This window comes from Acomys russatus, chromosome 2, assembly GCF_903995435.1.
Source record: "Acomys russatus chromosome 2, mAcoRus1.1, whole genome shotgun sequence".
NCBI classification, from domain to species: Eukaryota; Metazoa; Chordata; class Mammalia; order Rodentia; family Muridae; genus Acomys; species Acomys russatus.
In genome coordinates, this window is record NC_067138.1 from 89,401,949 (window position 1) to 89,421,720 (window position 19,772).

A 19,772-nucleotide genomic window follows, 5' to 3' on the forward strand; every position below is an offset into this window, starting at 1 on the left:
CAAACACACTCACAAAATGAGTGAGAAAGTCACAACTCCAAAGGCAGGCAAGACCTCCATGACTCTTCAGACAGAAGCTTGGAAACCCAACCTCACGCCAATCGCCAGCTTAATGTGAGCGGCCGATGACACGCTGTAGCAACACAGCCAGCAAAGACAGGAAAGGAGGCAGCCTTTGCTTCCTCTCCACATCCTCCCCAAGGAAGGTGCTACTGCCAGAAGAGCTGAGGCAGCTGGAGAGCCAGGGATTGCCAGCAGCATGCACAGTGCACAGAGGCGGGGATGAGGGGCCGGTTGGTAGCTGGCTGATTGCTACAGACCATCTGGAAGAGGAAATTTGCTGGCCATAGAACAGGGACCTGGTTTCCTTTGGAGTAATTATACAGAACCTTTTACTGTACGGCAAAAGATGGCTCAAATAAAATCAGGAAACCAACTCTACAGTGAAATGGGTGAGAAAGGAATACAGTAAAGTCACATCTGTTAGAATGTCTAAGATTTGGAAAATTTCAGGCCATCATTTTTTAAGAGAAATGCAAATGTGTCTTGAATATTCTGAGAAAATGGGAGAGAATATGGTGAGCGAAGACAATAGAGGAATCAGGAAGGAAAGGTAATCTGCTAGGGGGAAGCAGGCCCACCTGCCCATCTCCCCCTTCAAGTTCAATACCAACGCAAAGTACGAAACCCACGTGTACCCACAGCCCACAAGGAACATTCTCTTGTTCTGATCATCCCAGATCCGAATGGCCCACTCTAAGGTCCTAACTTCTCACTTTGTCTTGGGCATCCCTATGAATTGGATATTTAAAAAAAAACAGGAAAATGCATGGCAAGAAATTCGGTTGACCTGACCTTGGCTTGTTGCTCTCTAACCAATTGGGGAACATGGAGCTTTCATGTCTGTTATTGGAAACTTGTGCTTCTCTGTTGGGAGCTAGACTGACCCAAGGTTTTCCAAGAGGACCTGATGAAAAGACAAAAGGAATGGAAATTCTGAATCCTTGCTCAGGGGCAGACTTGGCGAGGTCCAGGCTAGGGCTGGGGCTAGGGCCTGGAAGGAGTTGAGGTTCAGGTTCCTGGGCACCCCACTTTCTCCCACGGAAGATGTGTATATCAATCCTAAGACAGCTAGCTGTGTCTGAGGTGTGCTGTATTTGTCAGTGTTATTTGATTTAACTCTTTGCTGACCTTGGACCATACTCCCCCTATATACGTGCTATACTCCTTAATAGACTTGCTTGGCATAAGCTTATTCAAAAACCTCCTGATCCTATATTTTGATTTTGTCTTCTTTATCTCTAATGCCTTGTCCTACCCCTCAATAACTCACCTTTTGGGACCATTTTTCCAAAGGTTTGGGTCACTTCATCACCCATACTCGACCCGATGAGTGTATAGTTCTAGTCATGGGCGCTTACTATTTCTTATGTGGACAAATAACTAAGTGTAAGGGCATGGAGTTCTCCTAGAGAGAAAGAAGAGGTCATCTTGGAGGGACACAGAGGTGCACCAATGTGAAACCCTGTCTCTCCACTGCCTCCTTTGATGCTTAGACAGCAATAATATTCAAAGATGACTTTGGTGCATTCTACTCTCTCCCTTTCTCCCTCCCCATTCCTTAAAAAAAAAATTTTTTTTTTTTTGAGATGTGAAAATCTTAGAATTACTACATGAAGCCGCACTATGGCCAGTCCTCCAGACACTCATTGCCAGTGGCTAAGGGATGGCATCTGGCCTGGTGATGAACGACTCTGGTGAATGTGGCTAAAAGAGCACCATACCAAACAACTCTACCTTTGTCTGATGATCGATCCAAGCCTTACCAGGTAGTCTCTCCTCCTTCTCCTCCTCCACTTCTTCTATCTTTTAGTTTTCTCCTCCTTTTCTTTCTTTGAGATAAAGTCTCACTGTATTGTTCAGGCTGGCCTTAACGTTCTGCCTTAGTCTCCCGACTGTTAGGATTGCAGGCGTGAGCCACCATGCCTGCCTGCCTCTCTCCCTCCCTCCCTCCCTTCCTTCCTTTTCTATTGTTTTGCTTGTTTGTTTGTTTTTCAAGACAGGGATTCTCTGTGTAGTTATGGAGTCCTGGAACTCACTCTATAGACCACACTTGCCTCAAATTCAGATGTCCACCTGCCTCTACCTCCCACCTGCTGGGATTAAAGCTGTGTGCCTTTCTAAGCATGAGGCCTACATCTTTTCCAAGGGCTAGTCTCACTAACATAAAATATCATACAACTCTGTGGTGGTTTAAATGAGAAATGCGCCGCCGCCGCCCCCCCCCCCCCCACACACACACACTCGCACACAACTCAGGATCATGTATTTGAACACTTGATCCTCAATGGGTGACAGTATTTGGAAACTATTAGGAGACATGCACTGTTGAAAGAAGTTCATCACTGGCGGCAGGCTTTGAGTGTTTATAGCCCCACTCTGCTTCCTGTTCTCTTACTACTTCCTGTGTATGGATGAAAATGTGACCAATCAGCCTCCTGCCTGTCACCATGCCCCGCCTTCTCTGTCGTATGCCCCTTATCCGTCTTGAACTGTGAGCAAAGATAAAGCCTTTCTTCCCTCGGTTGTTTTTAGTCATGGTGTTTTATTACAGCAACAGAAAACTAACTAACACAAGCCTCTTCCACTTAAGCCTTCATCTTTCCGACACTAAGTCCCCATAAGGTAAAGCCTTCCCAGATTTGACCTTAGGAAGAGCGCCTGGGAAAGGAAGAGAGGCGAAGGAGTGTGTTCCTGCTCATACCGGATAAAAGCTGTGCATAAACCTCAGGCGGTGATCAGGGGACAATAAAAGAATCCCCAAGCTCTTAGATGTCCAAAGAGACACATTTCCTAAGAGACTGACGAGCATCATAAAGGTTTGCATGGTCCCCAGATATGCCTAGTAAGGGAACTGTGGGAACAAGGAAAGGAAATGGGAAAATACCAAAGCATCACAGCCATCATTTAAGAACGTATTTTCCCGAAATAAAGGAGTCTGTCTCTGTTTGGAAAAGTCATGCCATGGACAAAAAGGTTTAGTTCCATGCCTGTATTTTCCTCAAAGTTAGCCAAACAGATCGTCTTTTTTTTTTTTTTTTTTTTTTTTTTTAAGATTTATCATTTGATAATGAAGGACAGATCCAGAAATGGTTAGTATCCCGAGATTTTAACTGAAACTAAAGAGGAACGTGCTCTCGTTGTCATTTAAGTGCTTTGGGCTCGCTGTGGAACTATTTATAGTAGAGCCATACAAATCACTAATAAGTGAAGTAAAAGGAAAAAAATGAAGCTTGCAGGACCAGAATGAGTTCTTCCTGTTTTCCATTTAATGTTTGGCTAGGAGTATTCTTGGAAATGATCACAAAAGCAGAAATTACTGGCGTACTTCTAAATAGATTTGCGGACGTTCCTTTCATGTTATTTTTGGCACGCTGGCTGCGGCGGTGGCACGCGGCAATGTTGATACAATTGGTTGCTCAGAGAACAAGATTCTCATCAAATTTGCTGCATTCTGCTCCAAAGGCATTCTGCGGCTTTCAGAGTGGGGCTAAAAATGCAAATAAACCTTCCCCCACCCCCTGCAGCGGCTTCTTGTTCGACTTCGCCAAATTTTCTTAATTAAGATTTGAGATTTTTATGCTAGATTTCCCCATCTACTTAAAGCTCAAGTGATACTCTGACTCTTTTAGATATATGGGAGTCTTCAGAACCTCAGACAAAGGCCCTCCAAGTTTTATCAACAGAACTCGTGTTTTATACGTGGCCTTGGTACTAGTGGTGTTTTATTTTATCCAATCTAACAGGCTCAGTTTGGCTTTCAGGGCCCATGGAATATATAATTAAGCCCAGGTCCTAATTACTGATAAAATGTCATATGCTTTTCTGTAGTTTTCCAGTCTCCTGTCACATGCTTTTCTTTTATTAAATTTAGGTGATGGAAGGGAACTGCTTGAGGAATGCTGTTCAACTTCGATTATAGGACGTTAAACGCATAGAAAAGGTTTTCCTTTAAAGACCAATGGAAATAACAACTGCTTTTCAAACTTGATGGCTGCTGCTTCTTAAAAAAAAAAAAAAAAAAAAAAAAAAAAAAAGGCTTTAAATGGCCCTGAGCAGACAGTGGGAGATGCCACAACATCCCAGGAGGCTAGGCCCACAGATCAAAACCATTAGGGCACAGAGCTCCGCTGGGTCCTTGACAAAGGTCTGAGGAGCTGCAGCAGCACAGAATCCAGCGTGCGTCCAGACCGTGGCCTCTTGCACAGGGTGTCAGGTTCACACTACACCTGATGAGTTGACAAGATGATTGGGGGACCCCATTCAAACCTTCAGTGTTTGAACGCAAGGAAAGGAGCTAACACAGAATGGCGTGTGTTTGTGTTCCCGTGTGGCCTCTCTCCAGGTGTAGCCACCAAGGCCTCTGAGTGCTGTCAGGTCTGAGCCACCCTGGTGACAGCTGTGTTCACCTGGAGACTGAGCTCAGAGCACATCAGCTGATAGCACCTTCAAAGCTTTCGTCGGAAGCATGGACACTTGTAATCACCTGGTTTTTCATGCCATGCTGTTGAGGGCTCCCAAACCTCAACCCCAAATTCTAGAGTCATTTACACACCTGCCTTCACAATCTCAAAACAGCTGAAAGATCTCCACCTGATGCTCAAGCTGAACCAGCCAAGTAAAGCAGGACAGCCATGCAGTAGAGAGATTAAAATGCCATGTGTCCAGAGCCTGGTTACAATTTATCTTGGGCCATCTAGCTCCCTCTTTCCCACGTCTGTCTAGGACCTAACATTCTAACAAATAAAAATTTTAAAAAAAAAATTCCTTTGGAATGACTTTAACAAAGAAAAACAAAACAAAACCATGGTTTTCCAATCATCAACAGGCTAATGTGTTGTGAGACAGCAAAGTCCTCCCCTCCTTTCTAGAACCCGCCTACCTCATGTAACCACCAGAGTATTTGAAAAATGCCTTATGACTGGCTTTCTTTTGTTCTGTTACTATAAAAAGCTTATAAAATTGCTGCCTCGGAACATGGAACTTGGGGTAACTGAATCTGTGTTCATGGGTCATGCTCACTCATATTTGGCTCTGGAATAAACTACTTTTCCTTTGAGGTGACAGCTGTGCTCTTACATAGAACCTTCTCCATGAGTCCACTACTGGCCGCATCGCCCATCTTGGCCGACATCACTCCATTTTTCCAGTTTTCCGACCCAAACTCCAGATGCCACACTCTGGATGTCCTGGAGGTTGTTACTTCCTGGCTAACTTCCGCTATAGGCTTCAATCTTCCAGCGTTGGCCCTGTCTACAAGCCTAGCGCCAACAGGACGCCCAGGACAGACTCGCCTAATCACTCCCAGCTCAGTCCACTCACTCCCTGAAAACAAATGGCTCCTTGCTGCAGAGGGAACATTCTTAAAGTGGCTCCACTATACTACACAGTGTCTTCTGCTCCTCACTGTGAGAATCCTCCACAGGGTTTATATTCTCACTCTTTGCTATTCCTCCAAGGGAAAAACAAAACAAAACAAAAACACTAATTTTGCTCCAGGCTGTCTTGCTTAAAGTGTTCAGACCCTGATCAGCTGTCAAGATAAAAGCAAAATATTCTGATTTCTTTCCTGTCCGGTTTGACAAAGATAATCTCTCTCTTCCAAGGACAGGGAGGTTTGCTTGCTATCTACTATAAAGCATTCAGGCTCCCTGCCTTTGGGACACCTCAGCTATGACAGAAATCCACTGAGGATGCAGCATCTGCCTGGCCCCTCTTGTGTCACCCACTAGATGGCAGACCGAGGGAAATGAGGCTGACTGTTGCCGGTAGCACGTGAGAAATTATCCTCCCTGACTCTGGAATATCTTGTGTTACAGGATAAGTTTGCTAGCTGAGGGGCTGGAGAGATGGCTCAGCGGTTAAGAGCACTGACTGCTTTTCCAGAGGTCCTGAGTTCAATTTGCAGTAACCACATGTTGGCTCACAACTATCTATAATGTGATCTAATGTGCACTGTATACATAATAAATATTTTTAAAAATTAAATAAATAAATAAAGTTTGCTAGCTAAGAGTCTCTGCCTTTTTGCTTATTTCACTAACTTACTCACTATCTGCTAAGGTCCCCCCTCTCTCCCTCCAGGCCAGTTACACATCCGTTCAATGACTAGAATACATAAGGTATCAAAGCCTTCCCATGTCTCATTGGCCTGAACCGCCCTACCCTTGATCTCTGTTTAGCTGCTCTCCCAACCAACTGTGCTTTCTAGTTTCACCTCTTCAGGGAGTGGAGATTACAACCACAGCTGATGCCCTTCCCTACTTTAAGGTTCCAGTTCTCTTTACTCAACTCTTTTTTTTTTTTTTTTTTTTTTTTTTTTTTCCCTATTTCAGCTATCAGCTTCTATAGAAGGCAGGGTAACTGAGTGCCTTTTAAGAACCAGATAGTAAACATTCGAAGTTTGAAGCCCTCAGGTTCTTGTTGAAATGGCTTTTGTAGCAGGAGAGCAGGAGTAGATAACGAGCATGGGGTTGGCCGTTGTCAAGTAACTAAACTTAAACAAACAAACAAACAAACAAACAAAAAACAACCGGCCACCAGCCCGCCTGAGGATTAACAGATGATCAGTTCCTACGTTGCAAAAATCTTCATGGCTTCCCATTCTACTGGCCACCAAGCCCCATGAAAAGGGACACTCTTGGTTTGTTTTTTCTCTTTTGTTTCTGTTGTTTGGCACAGTCTCACTATATGGCCCCGGCTGGAACTCACTACGTAACAAAGACCTGTCTACTTCTGCCTCCTAATTACTAAGCACCACCATGCACAAACATCCTGTCTCTGCCCCACCCTCCGTAAGTCCCTAACACTGAAATCACACGTAAAATATGTCCTGCAGGCTGGGGACTCTGGCAGTTCAGAACTAGATGAGGGCAATGCAGACTGGACTCACTGGTCGAAATGAAGACAGATAGATGGAGTGTGTTGGAAAGAGGAGTTTTGTTTGTTTGTTCCTAGAAACTGTAAGCAGTAACCTAAAGGAAGTGACCTCCAGAAATGTGTCCTTTCTGAAATCAGGGATATCCTAAAGGGCCCCATATAAGCAGCCTGGGTCCCTTAAGACCCCTTTTCTACTCAGTGTCTGTTTTGCATGTTGTTGCTTTTAGACTAACTTGTCGTTTTCAAGACCCAAGAGCTATAACTAGTGTGTCTATAGATCTATTGTCCACACACAAAAAACTACAGCTCTCATCTCAAAGGGACTAATATAGCTTATTGTAGAGCCATGATTTAGGAAATACATAGTTAGGTCTCCCTAAATTCCAAAGGACACATTAGAATGGCTAAAGAATGACAACGCACAGGCAGGTTAACTGGTCATCATCCTCATTTCTTTATTTTTCTAGCGCACATCTGGATTGCATCTCTCCATTTCTTTTGTCAGTGGGCAAATGAAAGCCTAAATGAAAGCCTAAATTCTAGACAAAGGAGCCAGCTTGTGGTACAGAAAAAGAATTTGATGTTAAGACTAGTCCACCGTGTGGTACTCGCATGTCCCTTGATTGGTTCTCCTTAGACTGAATGGAGTAGGAAGTCATTCCGATTTTACATTAGAGTTGAGCGGAGTTTGGCCAGTCAAGCGATTTGATAAGGAAAGCGCAGGCAACGATCTAGGCAAGTCTAGTCTAAAACACACCTGCTTTTCAGAGACCAGTTCTTGGTCTTCTTGCTGCAGTGAATGCTTCAACTGGACGTGTCAGCAGCTAGTTTAATCCTCTGGGCTACTTGAAGGATTAGACAACGATGAAAGAGCCAGCAACCCTCCCTCAGGGCAAGTGATCCATCCCATTTCTCACTTCATGTCCAGGGCTCAGCCAGGAGTATGGCTTTAAAAAGGGCCTTCATTGGGGTGGGGAGGTTGGCTCAGAGGTTAAGAACACTGGTTGTTCTTCCAAAGGTCCTGAGTTCAATTCCCAGAAACCACAGTGGTGGCTCACAACCATCTATAGTGCAATCTGGTGCCCTCTTCTGGCCTGCAGGCATACAAACAGTCAGAACACTGTATAAATAATAAGTAAATCCTTTTTTTAAAGGGGGGGTGGGCTTCAACTCCTGCCTCTTAGGTTGAGAGGAGAAGTCTCGCCAAGAAACAAAAAGTCAAGCCTAAATCACATGACAATTAAGGGTCAGCCAAATGGGTGCTGTGCCCAGCTTTCACATGTAGACCAACTAGAACAAGACTGTAATTCCATCAAGTGCCATTTATTTAAATAACAATTCAATTGCACATTGTAGGTAAACTGGTTACAATATGAAAATAAAGAATTCTGAAAACAATCTGGCAACTTAAATATATATCTAATAACACAGAGCCTTCTGTGAGGTACAAAGGAAGGAAAGGGAAAACACTGACTTTCAAATTGATTTATTTGCACTTAAAAATACAATTTCTAATATCACATCTGTTTTCAAAACTGTCTAAGTAGTAAAAATAGAAACAGGAACTGTTGTCTTCATGTTGAAAACAGGTGATAACATAAAATCAACATATGAAAAGTCATGGGGAACACAGCTTTTACATGAAAAATATCAGTTCATACTTTTCTTCTTCTAGACTGATGGAAAAGTTTCTAGATTGTCTCTTCCTCTCTAGGACCCGAACCTAAGCCATTGATTAGTGGACGGATGTTAATAACGTGTCCACTTTATAAAGAGTTCTAACCTCTTCAAACCTCTTCAATTTCTCCAACAGTTTTCCTCTCTAAAACTGATTGCTGAAAATGAACAACAGGAGACCACACTCAAGTGCAATGAGGAAAGGAAACTGAGACAAGGGAATGCTACCAAGTTTGACCACATGACACTGAATCCTAAGAACAGATAGGAGCTCCAGTGATTCAACTGGAAACTCCAAAGTTGTTTACAAATGTCTTACTTTTGCTAAATCTAAAAATAAGTGAAAAGCAAATATTATCATGAAAGCCACTTACACCGGAAGAGAAAACAGGCTTACATTTTATATTTTGAGGGGGAAAAAAATCTCAAAAGACAAACATCTACAAAGTAAACTTGCTTTGGAAAATAAGTTGTGCAATAAAATAATACATCTCAGTTACTAAATATATATATTTGCCTTTGTATATAACTTGCATCAAAAATTGACTGTTCTATGAACATTTGAAATAAATATTTTAAAATAGTAATCTATAAAGAGACAGCTGATATTCATTCAGGTGTTCAGATGCCCATAGTCAACAAAAGGAAAGATGATGAAAAAATAAACACCTGGCTCTAGAATTTCCATGACCCGGTAACTCAGTGCAGCACCGCACACTACTGTCCGGGAAGTGCTTTCCTGTACAGAGACACACAGTCATTCTCTATAACCATGGGCAATCTAGACCCAACAGTTATTTTCATGTCATTAAACAGAATCAAAAGCCTGAGATTTAAGATGCTTACCATAATCTCTCTCTCCGCGTAAATTACCTCCTTTAGAAAAATTACTTGTTCTGGGTTCTCAGTGGTCCAGTGCTTACTTAGTACGTGTGCCTGTACCCTTGGTTTAAGTCCTAGTACAGGAGTGGACAAGAGGAGATCTGTCTACTGGACAGGGGGCGGGGGGAGGAAGCACTTCAAGAAAAAAAGGGAATTTGTGAAAATCATTTATATTTGTTTACTGTCTCCAAAATTGTGACCTGGGCATTCTGCTCCTTTAAAGATAAGACTGGAGTAAGATGTCTGTATAATCTCTCAAGCGGAATGGACCACAACTTCAAACTGAGTATACTTTACATTCAAAATAATGCGACTCCTTCCAAAATAAAGGTAATTCATATTCTTTAATGTGTTCAGTTATTCAGACACCCATATTATAAGTTCTGGTCCACTGAAAACAAATTTCTTTTTCTTTTGGTGCCCAAACTACCAAGAATTTTAATTCAAAGTTAAACAAAAGGAAAAAAAAAAAAGTTAAGGTGCAATAAAACAAATGTTCCCAATGTAGTATGCACATGTTCCTGAATTCGTCCTTTAAATTATACACATCTAAGAATGACTGGATTAGCATACTAGGTGCACTGTGTGTTTGTTGTCATTAAGTTTGTTGTTACCATAACTTTTCCTATTTAACATTCAGCCTGGAGCTGAGGGTGTGGCTTGGTTGAAGAGTATTTACTAGGCATACATTAGCTTTTGGGGTTCCATTTCTAGCACCACAAACAAGGAAACCAGATGAAATTCACCCTGTAGGCATGAGCAGACATTCTTTATTATTTAATACGGTGAGGCAGCCATTTTGATCTTCCCACACGAAGCCCTGTTGCAATATCACTGTGCTGAGCACATGTCACTGTACCGAGCCCATGTCACTGTACCCTGCAATCAGGAGGAAATGGGGCTGAGGTTTCCTCCAATGCTAAGTCTACATATCCTTTTGTGTGGTTCGGACTGAGAACCTGCTCAGCCATCTCAATACATAGAATAGTTCTTCTGTCATGTCTTTCTGCAGTAATGAAGTTTTATAACTGGACTGAGATGGTCTTAAATTGTCCTCACATATGAAATCTGCCCAGATCAGATAGAACCATTCAACACGAGGTCTGTATTCCTTACTGATAAAGTCTGATGTGCCCTTTATATTACATTTCAAGATCAACATTCTAAAATAACAAAAGCTAACACCAAATACAATAAACCAAAATGAGACAGGGTTCTAGCAATTTAACACATAAAGAAAAATACGTAAATAATTGGGCTGTGGGACAGAGAGCAATTTGGAGAAACCCTTTCATTCCTAAAATGTCATGAAGGGTTATCCAATGTGGGTTATCTTATATTGCTTATCTATAGACCAGTCTACTGATACATTAGATCTATCACTGTAGCTAATCCAAGGTGCTTAAAGACATTAACATTCACATTTTTGTATGTCACATAGGCTCACACACTCAAAATGTTCATAATAGGCAATTGGAAGGCATAAGATATTTAAGTTTAGTTAAATCACTATCCACATTATTGCCTACGTGGATAAATTGTGCCTAATAATCTTTAAACAGTATATTGGGCTAGTTAGGAGGGTCAATGTTAGCATGTTGATAACGCAAAAGTATTACAAAGTTTCCACAAATTATTTTACTCATGTAATCTATGAATGTTTTTACAGCCCTAACAATTGTGACATACAAAGAAGGTTTATAAAATAAGACTAACCTAGTCATCTTAAACATAAGGACTTTTAGATGGGCACACAGGGAGTTCACAGGGCGTGAAGTGGGTAAGACCAATGTTCACACAAGCCACGGAGCTGTAAGATCTGCCAAATACACAGGACAGACCAAGGAAACTACTGAGAGATGTTTGCAACAAGTTGATGTAACAGATGAGGAACGGTAGTCACAGCAGACAGCAGGTAATATCAGAATGCCAGGGGACAAGAACCCAGCAAGGCTTTGTGAACTGCTACAGGTAAGAAGGGAGGCCCACCAGCCATGAGCGTCTCAGGAGTGTAGTAGCTGCAGGCGTCAAGTGGCTACTGCACAACAGAGAGGGACAGAAGACGCAATATGCTTAAAGGACAACAGAATTTTCTAAGATCCATCCCAAACCTGGGGAATCACAAATGCTTAGGATTTCCATCAATTCATTAACTAATTTCATTAACTAATTCAACTACATGCACTAGAATTGGAAATTCAGGAACACAGAAACTACAACAAGGCAGTAAAAAGGCAATAGAAAAAACCAAATGTCTAGAGAATTAACTAGAATAATTCTAGAATTAATTTTTCCACTTGGTCATAAAGACTTTTTAGATTATTTTTACTGTCCAGGGAGTAGGGCTCTACTAAGGTATAGTCACAACAGACATCACAGGACAGATGAGATAGAACAGGACAAGCCTTGACAGCAGGTGCTGCTGGTGCCCATCACAGTAGAATTGCTGACAAAAGAACATGTACTTCTATTTGAAGAGGGGGGACTTCCTTTTCACCCTTCCACACCTCAGAACTTACAGCCTGATCAAAGAACTGTCGAATGACCTGACTTCCAATTCACCTAACCCAGACCCTGCCCAGGCAGGAATGACAGCCACCCACAACTGCTAAACTCACCCTTCTCCACAGAGCTGGCTGCCTGCTGGATTGCTCTCCTGAGTGCAGACTGTCCCTCACATCTAGGGTTCTGGACTCTATCTCCCTGTAGCTCCTCCTTCTTTGTCTCCTCCGGTCCTCAGAAGAGGTGGACAGCCACTGAACTGCCCACTCTGTAAGTTGGGAGCGTCTCCTATGTGGAGGCAGAGCAAGCGTTCAGATAGATACACACAGGAGTTGATGTAGTTAGCTTTCCGCTAACTGTCAAGCAAAGGTCAAGCTTTCCTTCCCACCAAGGCTCTGAAGCACAACTTTGATTATTTACAGAGTGCCAATCAGAACACTGCCTCACAATTTAAAAATAAAACAGGCAACTTTGCCAGTGGCTATCTAAACTGTCATCAGAAACGCTGGAAAGCCAGCCCACTCCCCATGCTTCTCAAAGAAGTGATTACATAAAACATTGTCTCTTAGACACTCACTCTTCACAAACCATCCTAAATCACAGAACAGCCTTTAAAAGATGATTCTTAGAAATATCCTAAGAAACTGGTGCCAGCACAGTATCTTGAACATGACAGTAAACTGCAGTATTAATAAAGCCACTAGACACACAGCTCTAACTGACAGGAAGAGTATGAGCAATTAAAACAAAAGGCTACAAAACAAAATCTAACAGCACAGGGGAATTTGTTTGGTATTATCTACTTATGTGTATGTGTGTGTTTCTTTGTGACTATATGGCATGTGTGTTGGGGTGCCTACAGAGGCCAGAAGTGGGTGTCAGATGTTCTGGCGTTACAGACAGCTGAGAACCACCTGACGTGAGTGCTGGGAAGCAAACACTGGTCCTCTGGAAAAGCAAGAAGTGTTCTTAACTACTGAGCCATATCTCCAGCTCCTAAAATAGTCATTTTTTAGCTTTTTTTTTTTTTTTTTCATTTTATACCAGAATGGGAATTTACTGTTACAGACTATGAGTTCTGACAGTTTCTCACAAAGTATGAATATATATTCTTTTTGTTTGATTAGTTTTGGGTTTAGAGACATGGTTTCACTGTGTAGCTCTGGCTGATGGAATTCATTATGCACACCGGGCTGGCCTTAAACTCAGGGATATGCCTGCCTCTGCCTCCCAAGTACTGAGATTAAAGGTTTGTGCCACCAAGCTTGGCTATATTATTTAATCATATGAATATATCATGCTTTAAAAATATTATCAAATCTCTCTTAAAGAATTTATAAACTTTTCTTCAAAGTTATATATATATATATGCACACATACATACACATATATAATTCTCAAACATATTTCTATAGTATTGTGACAATTTCCCCCTTCTATCTGTAGTTAGTTGTGCAATTCACATGAATGTGATATAATGACATCTGCCCCATATTATCTGAACAATGGTCCTAAAGAAATGGTACAATAACACAACACCAGTGTCAGCTGAGCATGGGGGACAGCAGGAGCCACTCTACCATCTGGGCCATTGTCACTCTAAATGCATAAGCTGAAAGGTTTCTGAATGCTCATACTCATTTCGCTGTACAGCGGAGACCAAGGACTCAGCTGATACTCTCATGCAGGTTCTGTAAGCCACGCACAAAGCCACACCTATCAGACTCACCCATGGGTGCACAGCCTCCCCAGTGTACAGAAAGCTACAGAATGCACAAACTAACTGAGGCCTCAGAGCACTGAGTGCTACCTGTCATTCCCATTGGAAAATCCAAGTCCTAGAAAGTGTAAGTTGTTGGCTTCATGTTGTTAACTATTAACCAACAGAGAGGGACTCCTACCTACAAACTTGGGGCTCTGTCTTGGAGAGGTGGAGCTATCTACCATCTAGACAAGTTACTGGCCTTTGAATCAGTAGAAATGGGACAAAAGCCCCGATTCATGGACTCACGAACTGTTTTTCATCACTGGATGGACTCTGGCCCCCAGCTGTAATACCTACAACGGGCAGGTGATTGGGAGGAGAGGGAAAAAAAACACTATGAACCATTCTAAATGGAAAGAGTTTGTATTAAATGCTAGACATTGTTGAAAATGCCTAATCCACAGAGTCAGGGTTATAAAACTCAAAGAGAACTTTAAAGCCACCTGTTCTTTCTCTATTTCACAAATGAGGAAGATATGGTGGTCTTCAGGCGTGAAGGCTGCGGGAAGGACATCTGCTGATGCTCTGACTCTGTTTTCTACTCAGAGAACCAAAGGGCAGCCCAGATCCTTAAAAGGAACCATCAGCGCTGGGTCAGCGGCATCATAAGTGTACAGATGACTGGTATTTTACATGTCATTTAAAGCAGCAGCTTTCCTTCCTATAAGAAAGGTAGTCAAAGCCTGTACTTCAGGATTCAGCACTAAGGTTAGGGAGTTCTAAAACACAGCCCTTTCTTCCCTTACATACATAAGAAATGACTGAATGCTATTACTGGGTCAGATATGCATACATTCAAATACAGGATAGTTTCTGGAAAATGCTACCACCTTCAACCAACGAGAAGAGTGGAAACCCGAGATCTTACAACTGCACCATCTTGTAGAGATACAGGTCCCGTCAGCCTAGGAACACTTTACCCACCTCAGGCCCTCTGCTTCACTCATCCAGAATCTTCCGGAAGCCACTATTATATTATTTTAGCTGTGAGATTTAAATACTAAGCAATAAAATATATCTGAAGTCTAAAGGGCAAGCCAATCTAGAAATGGCTCAGCTGATAAAGCTATTTGCTACTTGAACATTACTAATTCTCACATTAAAAAAATAAATAATCTAACTAGACTTTATTGTACTTGATGGTCTTTTAAAAGATTTCACCTCTCAATTGAAATCTAATGTGAAATTCTTTTTAAAGACACAGTACAAGAATTTCTATACAGTATTGAATGTCATTCCATAGGGGAAAATATATAGACCAACAGTAAGCCACTCCAATGACAGGAAAGGCCTGACAATAGGTTTTCTGTTTCTTATTTGAAGGGTCGCGGCTCCACCTTGCCACAGGGACTGATGTCCACAGCAAGAATCAGTGTTGACTGGGGAGGACACCATCCTGTGTGTTCCGGATCAGTCTGAGGACGGTTTCTTCCAGAGGTGAAGAGCTGCTTGAATTCTGAAGTGTAGTCTGGACTCCAAGGAGTAATCTTTGTAGTTGTTTCTGAAGACAATGAATGATAAAATTGCACTGTCAGCATCCACCTCTCTGTCCAGCAGGGCCCTGCCTCTCCCCCCGCCACCTCCCTCTGATCGCCTGTTTACTTTCTAACTTTAATGTGTATTAACAAAACTGAGTAAAAAGCAGATTCTTTCTGTGGGGCAAAGTGAACAGTGAGTCTGCATTCTTGCTTTTGAGAAGCTTCTCTGGTGGTGACTTAAAAGGTCACACTATGAGTAGCATTCGAATTACCATACCACAACTACAGCAAGGGCATGAGGGCATGGCACATTTTGTTAAGTATTGCTCAATAGCTCAACTTTCGTATTTAAGAGGAAAATGTTCCGGCAGGTTCATATAACATAGTGATGACGAACAATCCATTATTCAACAGAAGAAAAACACCTTGACACCCACCTGAAATTACCCTAACAAAGACAGCAGGATTACCCTGTTACCCCAAAACCATTTCTTCCAGTTCTCATGCAAGGTATTGGTGGCTTTGTCATCAATGGCTCAATTAGGCCAGTGTCAGGCGGGGCCATAGAAGAAGAGGGGTGGAGCACAGTGGAAGAGAACCTGCCTGGAACACAGAGACTCTGGGATCAATCCCCAGAACCAGTGGAAAGAAAAGCGGGGGGCACAAAAGCCAAAGATTACTCAAAAAAATCTGACTGTGGTGGTTTGAGTGAAAATGGCCCCAGAGGCCCATGGCGAGTGGCACTATTAGAAGGTGTGGCCTGTGGGAGGAAGTGTGTCACTGGGGGCAGGCTTTGAGGTCCAGGGCCTCTGATGGAGATGTAGAACTCTCAAGCTCCTTCTTCAGCACCATGTGTGCCTGCATCCCGCCATGTCTCAGCCATCATGATGCTGGACTAAACCTGGGAACAGTGAGCCAGCCCCAAATCAATGTTTTCCTTTATAAAAGTCGCCATGCACCAAGAGTGGGGAGCACTTGGGAGACAGAGGCAAGTGGATTGCTGTGAGTTTGAGGACAGTCTGATCTACAAAGCGAGTCCAGGACAGGCAAGGCTACAGAGAGAGACCCTGTCTCAAAAAAAACCAAAAAAACAAAAAACAAAAAATAAAAAAAAGTCACCATGGTCATGGTGTTTCTTCACAGCAATAGAAACCCTAACTAAGGCACACACTTAAATCACTCATGTTGACCTTGTTAGGAGTTGGCAGAGTGGATGAGGCAGCTTCGATTTAGGTCTCCTGGTTTCATACTCTGCCTCAGCAGACAGGCAGCCAATGCCTCCTCTGAAGTAAGTAGTGTTTCTATCTTTTTTTATTTTTACACTTTCTTGGTAACTTTGATGAGTGTCAATATGATATATTCTGACATTCACAAATTAAAATGAACCTGTTACTTAGATTTACCAAAGAATAACTGAGTATTTCCTTAATGTCTGGCCACGATCTCTGGCCACTTTGAAAAGCCCATCCTATGAAGGGGAGCTGCAGACAGAGATGGTTCTGAAATCTCAGGAAAGCATGTTTATGTTTGCCCTACCAGTCCTGGCTACGTTAGCGGTGGCTCTGCGTGCTTTTTGGTGGTAGAGAGCTGTCTTTCTGTCACCTGCTGTTCCATCTGCCCTGAGCAGCGCTGACTCTGTTCCAACAGTGAGTGTCTGCAGCAGCAGCGTTGACAGCACAGCGCCCTCATAGCTCTGTCTGAACGTGCACAGACATCACAGCTGAAATGTCAGTTGTTCTCGGGCCTCAACAACTTAGCTTCAAAAGTGGCTTCTTGCTGCATTGCCCATTTCTCTGTTAAGAAATACTAGGAGCAGCATGTCCCTAAAGCTTCTTCCTCCTTCCAGCACTCCATTTAAAGCAAACCCCTAGCATCTTACCTACAGTAGCTAAGTCTGTTTCTCTGCCCATCACCCTGCCAAGGAATGCATGACCCCTCCGCCTCTGGTCTTGTTGCCTGACTCTCTGGCAGCTGCCCTCATAGGCAACCATTCTCACTATTTCCAGAGTTTTTTGCTTTTCCTATTTGAGTGCTTCTTAGCTGATAACTAGTGGGATAAATTCAGAGACTCCATGATGGCTTTATCACTGTTACCACTGGACGTGTAAATGGTGTACTGGTGGGGTGCGCATGCCACAGAGCACTGCTCTGTGGAGTTGGTTTTTTCCGTCTAGCTTTATGTGGGCTCCGGGAATTGAACTCAGGTCTTCAGGTTGGTGGGCAAGCTCTTGACTCTCTGAGCCATGTGTTGCACTTGTTTTGAAACAACCTTAATTAACCCTTGACATATGTAGAAAATTAAACAACAATTTCCCATCCTCTTAACTCCACTTAGTCTGATCAAAATCTTAATCTTCCAGACTTTACAGCTAAATCTTGAGGCTTGACTGTCCCAGGTGCTGTCTGAGATCACTATCCCTCACTCTCTAGCTTCCCCTAAGGACCTCTAGGATGATGGCTTTGACTATGAATCGCTCTATCTGTGCTGGAGACTTTGGCTCATGGTCATGTGGCCCTGACTTTAGCACATCTCACGCCCAGCTCAGCCTCTCCATGTGGGTACCTAGCCGCCACCTCCAAGTACTGCGGCCCTAAGAGAGGTACATCTCTTTCTATCCCAAAGACGGCTGCTCTGACTGTCCCACTCGTAGTGAAAAGCATCGCATTCCATCTATGAACCGCACCGCACGACCCAGAGGCTCCACGGCCACATCTTGTATATGGTGACATGGTGACCCACCTCTCCAAAACTACCTCACTTATGCAGTGTCAGCTACACTTTCTCCTCCTCCTCTTCCTCCTCCTCCAAAGACACAACTCAATTAACATCCAGGCACGACAGATTAGGGATGCACACTTCAGCAGAATACACTGCTCTCTGCCTCCAGCTAACCCTGCAGAGCACTCCAGGCTGCACTCACGGCAGCGGCCTTCACTCTATCTGGCATATGACAGGTACTCAGTGAGTCTGACGAAATAAACAAGTGACTACTAAACTATGACGTAGATTTTTTTGTTTTGTTTTTGTTTTGTTTGTTGACACAAGGTCTCACTCTGTAGCCCAGGTTGGCCTCACACTTGGGGCAGTGCTCCTCCTGCCTGCGCTTACAGAAGGGATAATGCTGTACTTGTGTGAGCTACTACACTCAACTGAACTAGCACTTTTATGGCATTCTTTCTGCCCAAGTGTTCCAGACACGCAGACCACAGGGTTCTGCCTTACTGAGAGTGGGCTATGATCACAAGTCTGAGTCACTCTCCAGCAGAAATGGCAGCTAGAGCTGCCATAGAAGACATGGATGCAGGGGAAGGGCGTCACATGATCAGAGGGTCTTCATGGATGCAGGGGAAGGGCGTCACATGATCAGAGAGTCTTATTTTTCACTTACCGTCTATACTACAGAGGCTTACAAAATGTTAAGTACTGTCAGAGGACACCTTACACTCTAAAGCCAAAATACCTACTGCTTGGCCATTTGCAGAAAAGTTTGCTAACTCCAGATACAAAGGAGAAGAAGCTGAAGCTGATTGGTCAGCTAGGTGCACACAATCCATAGAGCAATGGACTAAGGGGCTAGAAACAGAGCCACTCCAGCAAAAGCCGACAGTCAAAAACAAGCCCAGGTTAGTGAAAGGGTTCTGCTGACCCTGCCTTAGCTCTCCTGCTTTAAGGAGTGCAACACCACTGCTGCTGTTACAACGGCACTGATGTCTTCCACTCCACGTCACCAAGACAAGTTACCTTCAGTACTCACCTGGCAGTTTCTAGGGCCTTTATGGCCTTGTCAATTTCCCCTTGGCTTTTGTACAAAAATGCCAACTCAAACAGAGTGAATGGCACCAGATAGTGGTCATACTTCAGTAGCTTTTCACTAAAAGAGCAAAGAAAAGTCAAGTAAGTCTTAACAGGACACAAAAAGAACCATCTGAAACACGTATCATTCTTCATTTCCCAGACAACACCGGGACCACCGCCAGAGGACGGCTGCTGCCTCACAGATATGGTACCTAACAATCTATAGGGCAAAGGATGCTTTCACACACTGATCTTTTGTTCCATGGGGTAAGGTCAGCACAGGTATGCTACCACCTCCCAGGCAGATCAACGCACACAGACCTTCAGCAAGACGAAAACAAGGCCATCTTCATGAGTGTGTCATTCTATGTTGGGGAAGAACATTGATTTTGTCCTTAACTAAGCATCAATTTCCTTCACACTTTAAGTCTTACAATTCTTCAAAATGTCAGTGACTAGGTGGCTGGCAGTCCGGTTTCAGTGTCATTATGAAAACTAGAAGCTCAGGAAAAAACCTGAGTAACAAATAGTCCTTTAAATCTAGAGTGAATTGTTTCTGTATTCTAACCATAAAGAATTTTTCACTTTTGGTGATGGATAAATGCATAAAAAATATATTTATTATCAAAAGTATAAAATACAGCGCGAGGTCCCAGTTTCCATCCTGACTAGTCACTGACTTGTACGGCACTTGTGTCATGTTAATTTCAGTGTTTTCTTCTTATTTGCAACT

At 43.0% G+C, this 19,772-nt stretch overlaps 1 protein-coding gene across 1 annotated transcript in view; it reads right to left on the bottom strand.

The window, feature by feature from the left end:
- Nucleotides 1-14,264: 14,264 nt before the first annotated feature.
- The window catches only part of Ttc39b (tetratricopeptide repeat domain 39B), a 64,017-nt gene continuing 58,509 nt past the window's right edge, over nucleotides 14,265-19,772 (bottom strand). The window contains exons 18-19 of the mRNA XM_051163821.1: nucleotides 18,999-19,115; nucleotides 14,265-15,266 (exon numbers count right to left, since the gene is read on the bottom strand). Of these exons, the coding sequence (XP_051019778.1) occupies nucleotides 15,176-15,266; nucleotides 18,999-19,115 (208 nt within the window). The 3' untranslated portion in view covers nucleotides 14,265-15,175. The remainder of the gene's footprint in view (nucleotides 15,267-18,998; nucleotides 19,116-19,772) is intronic.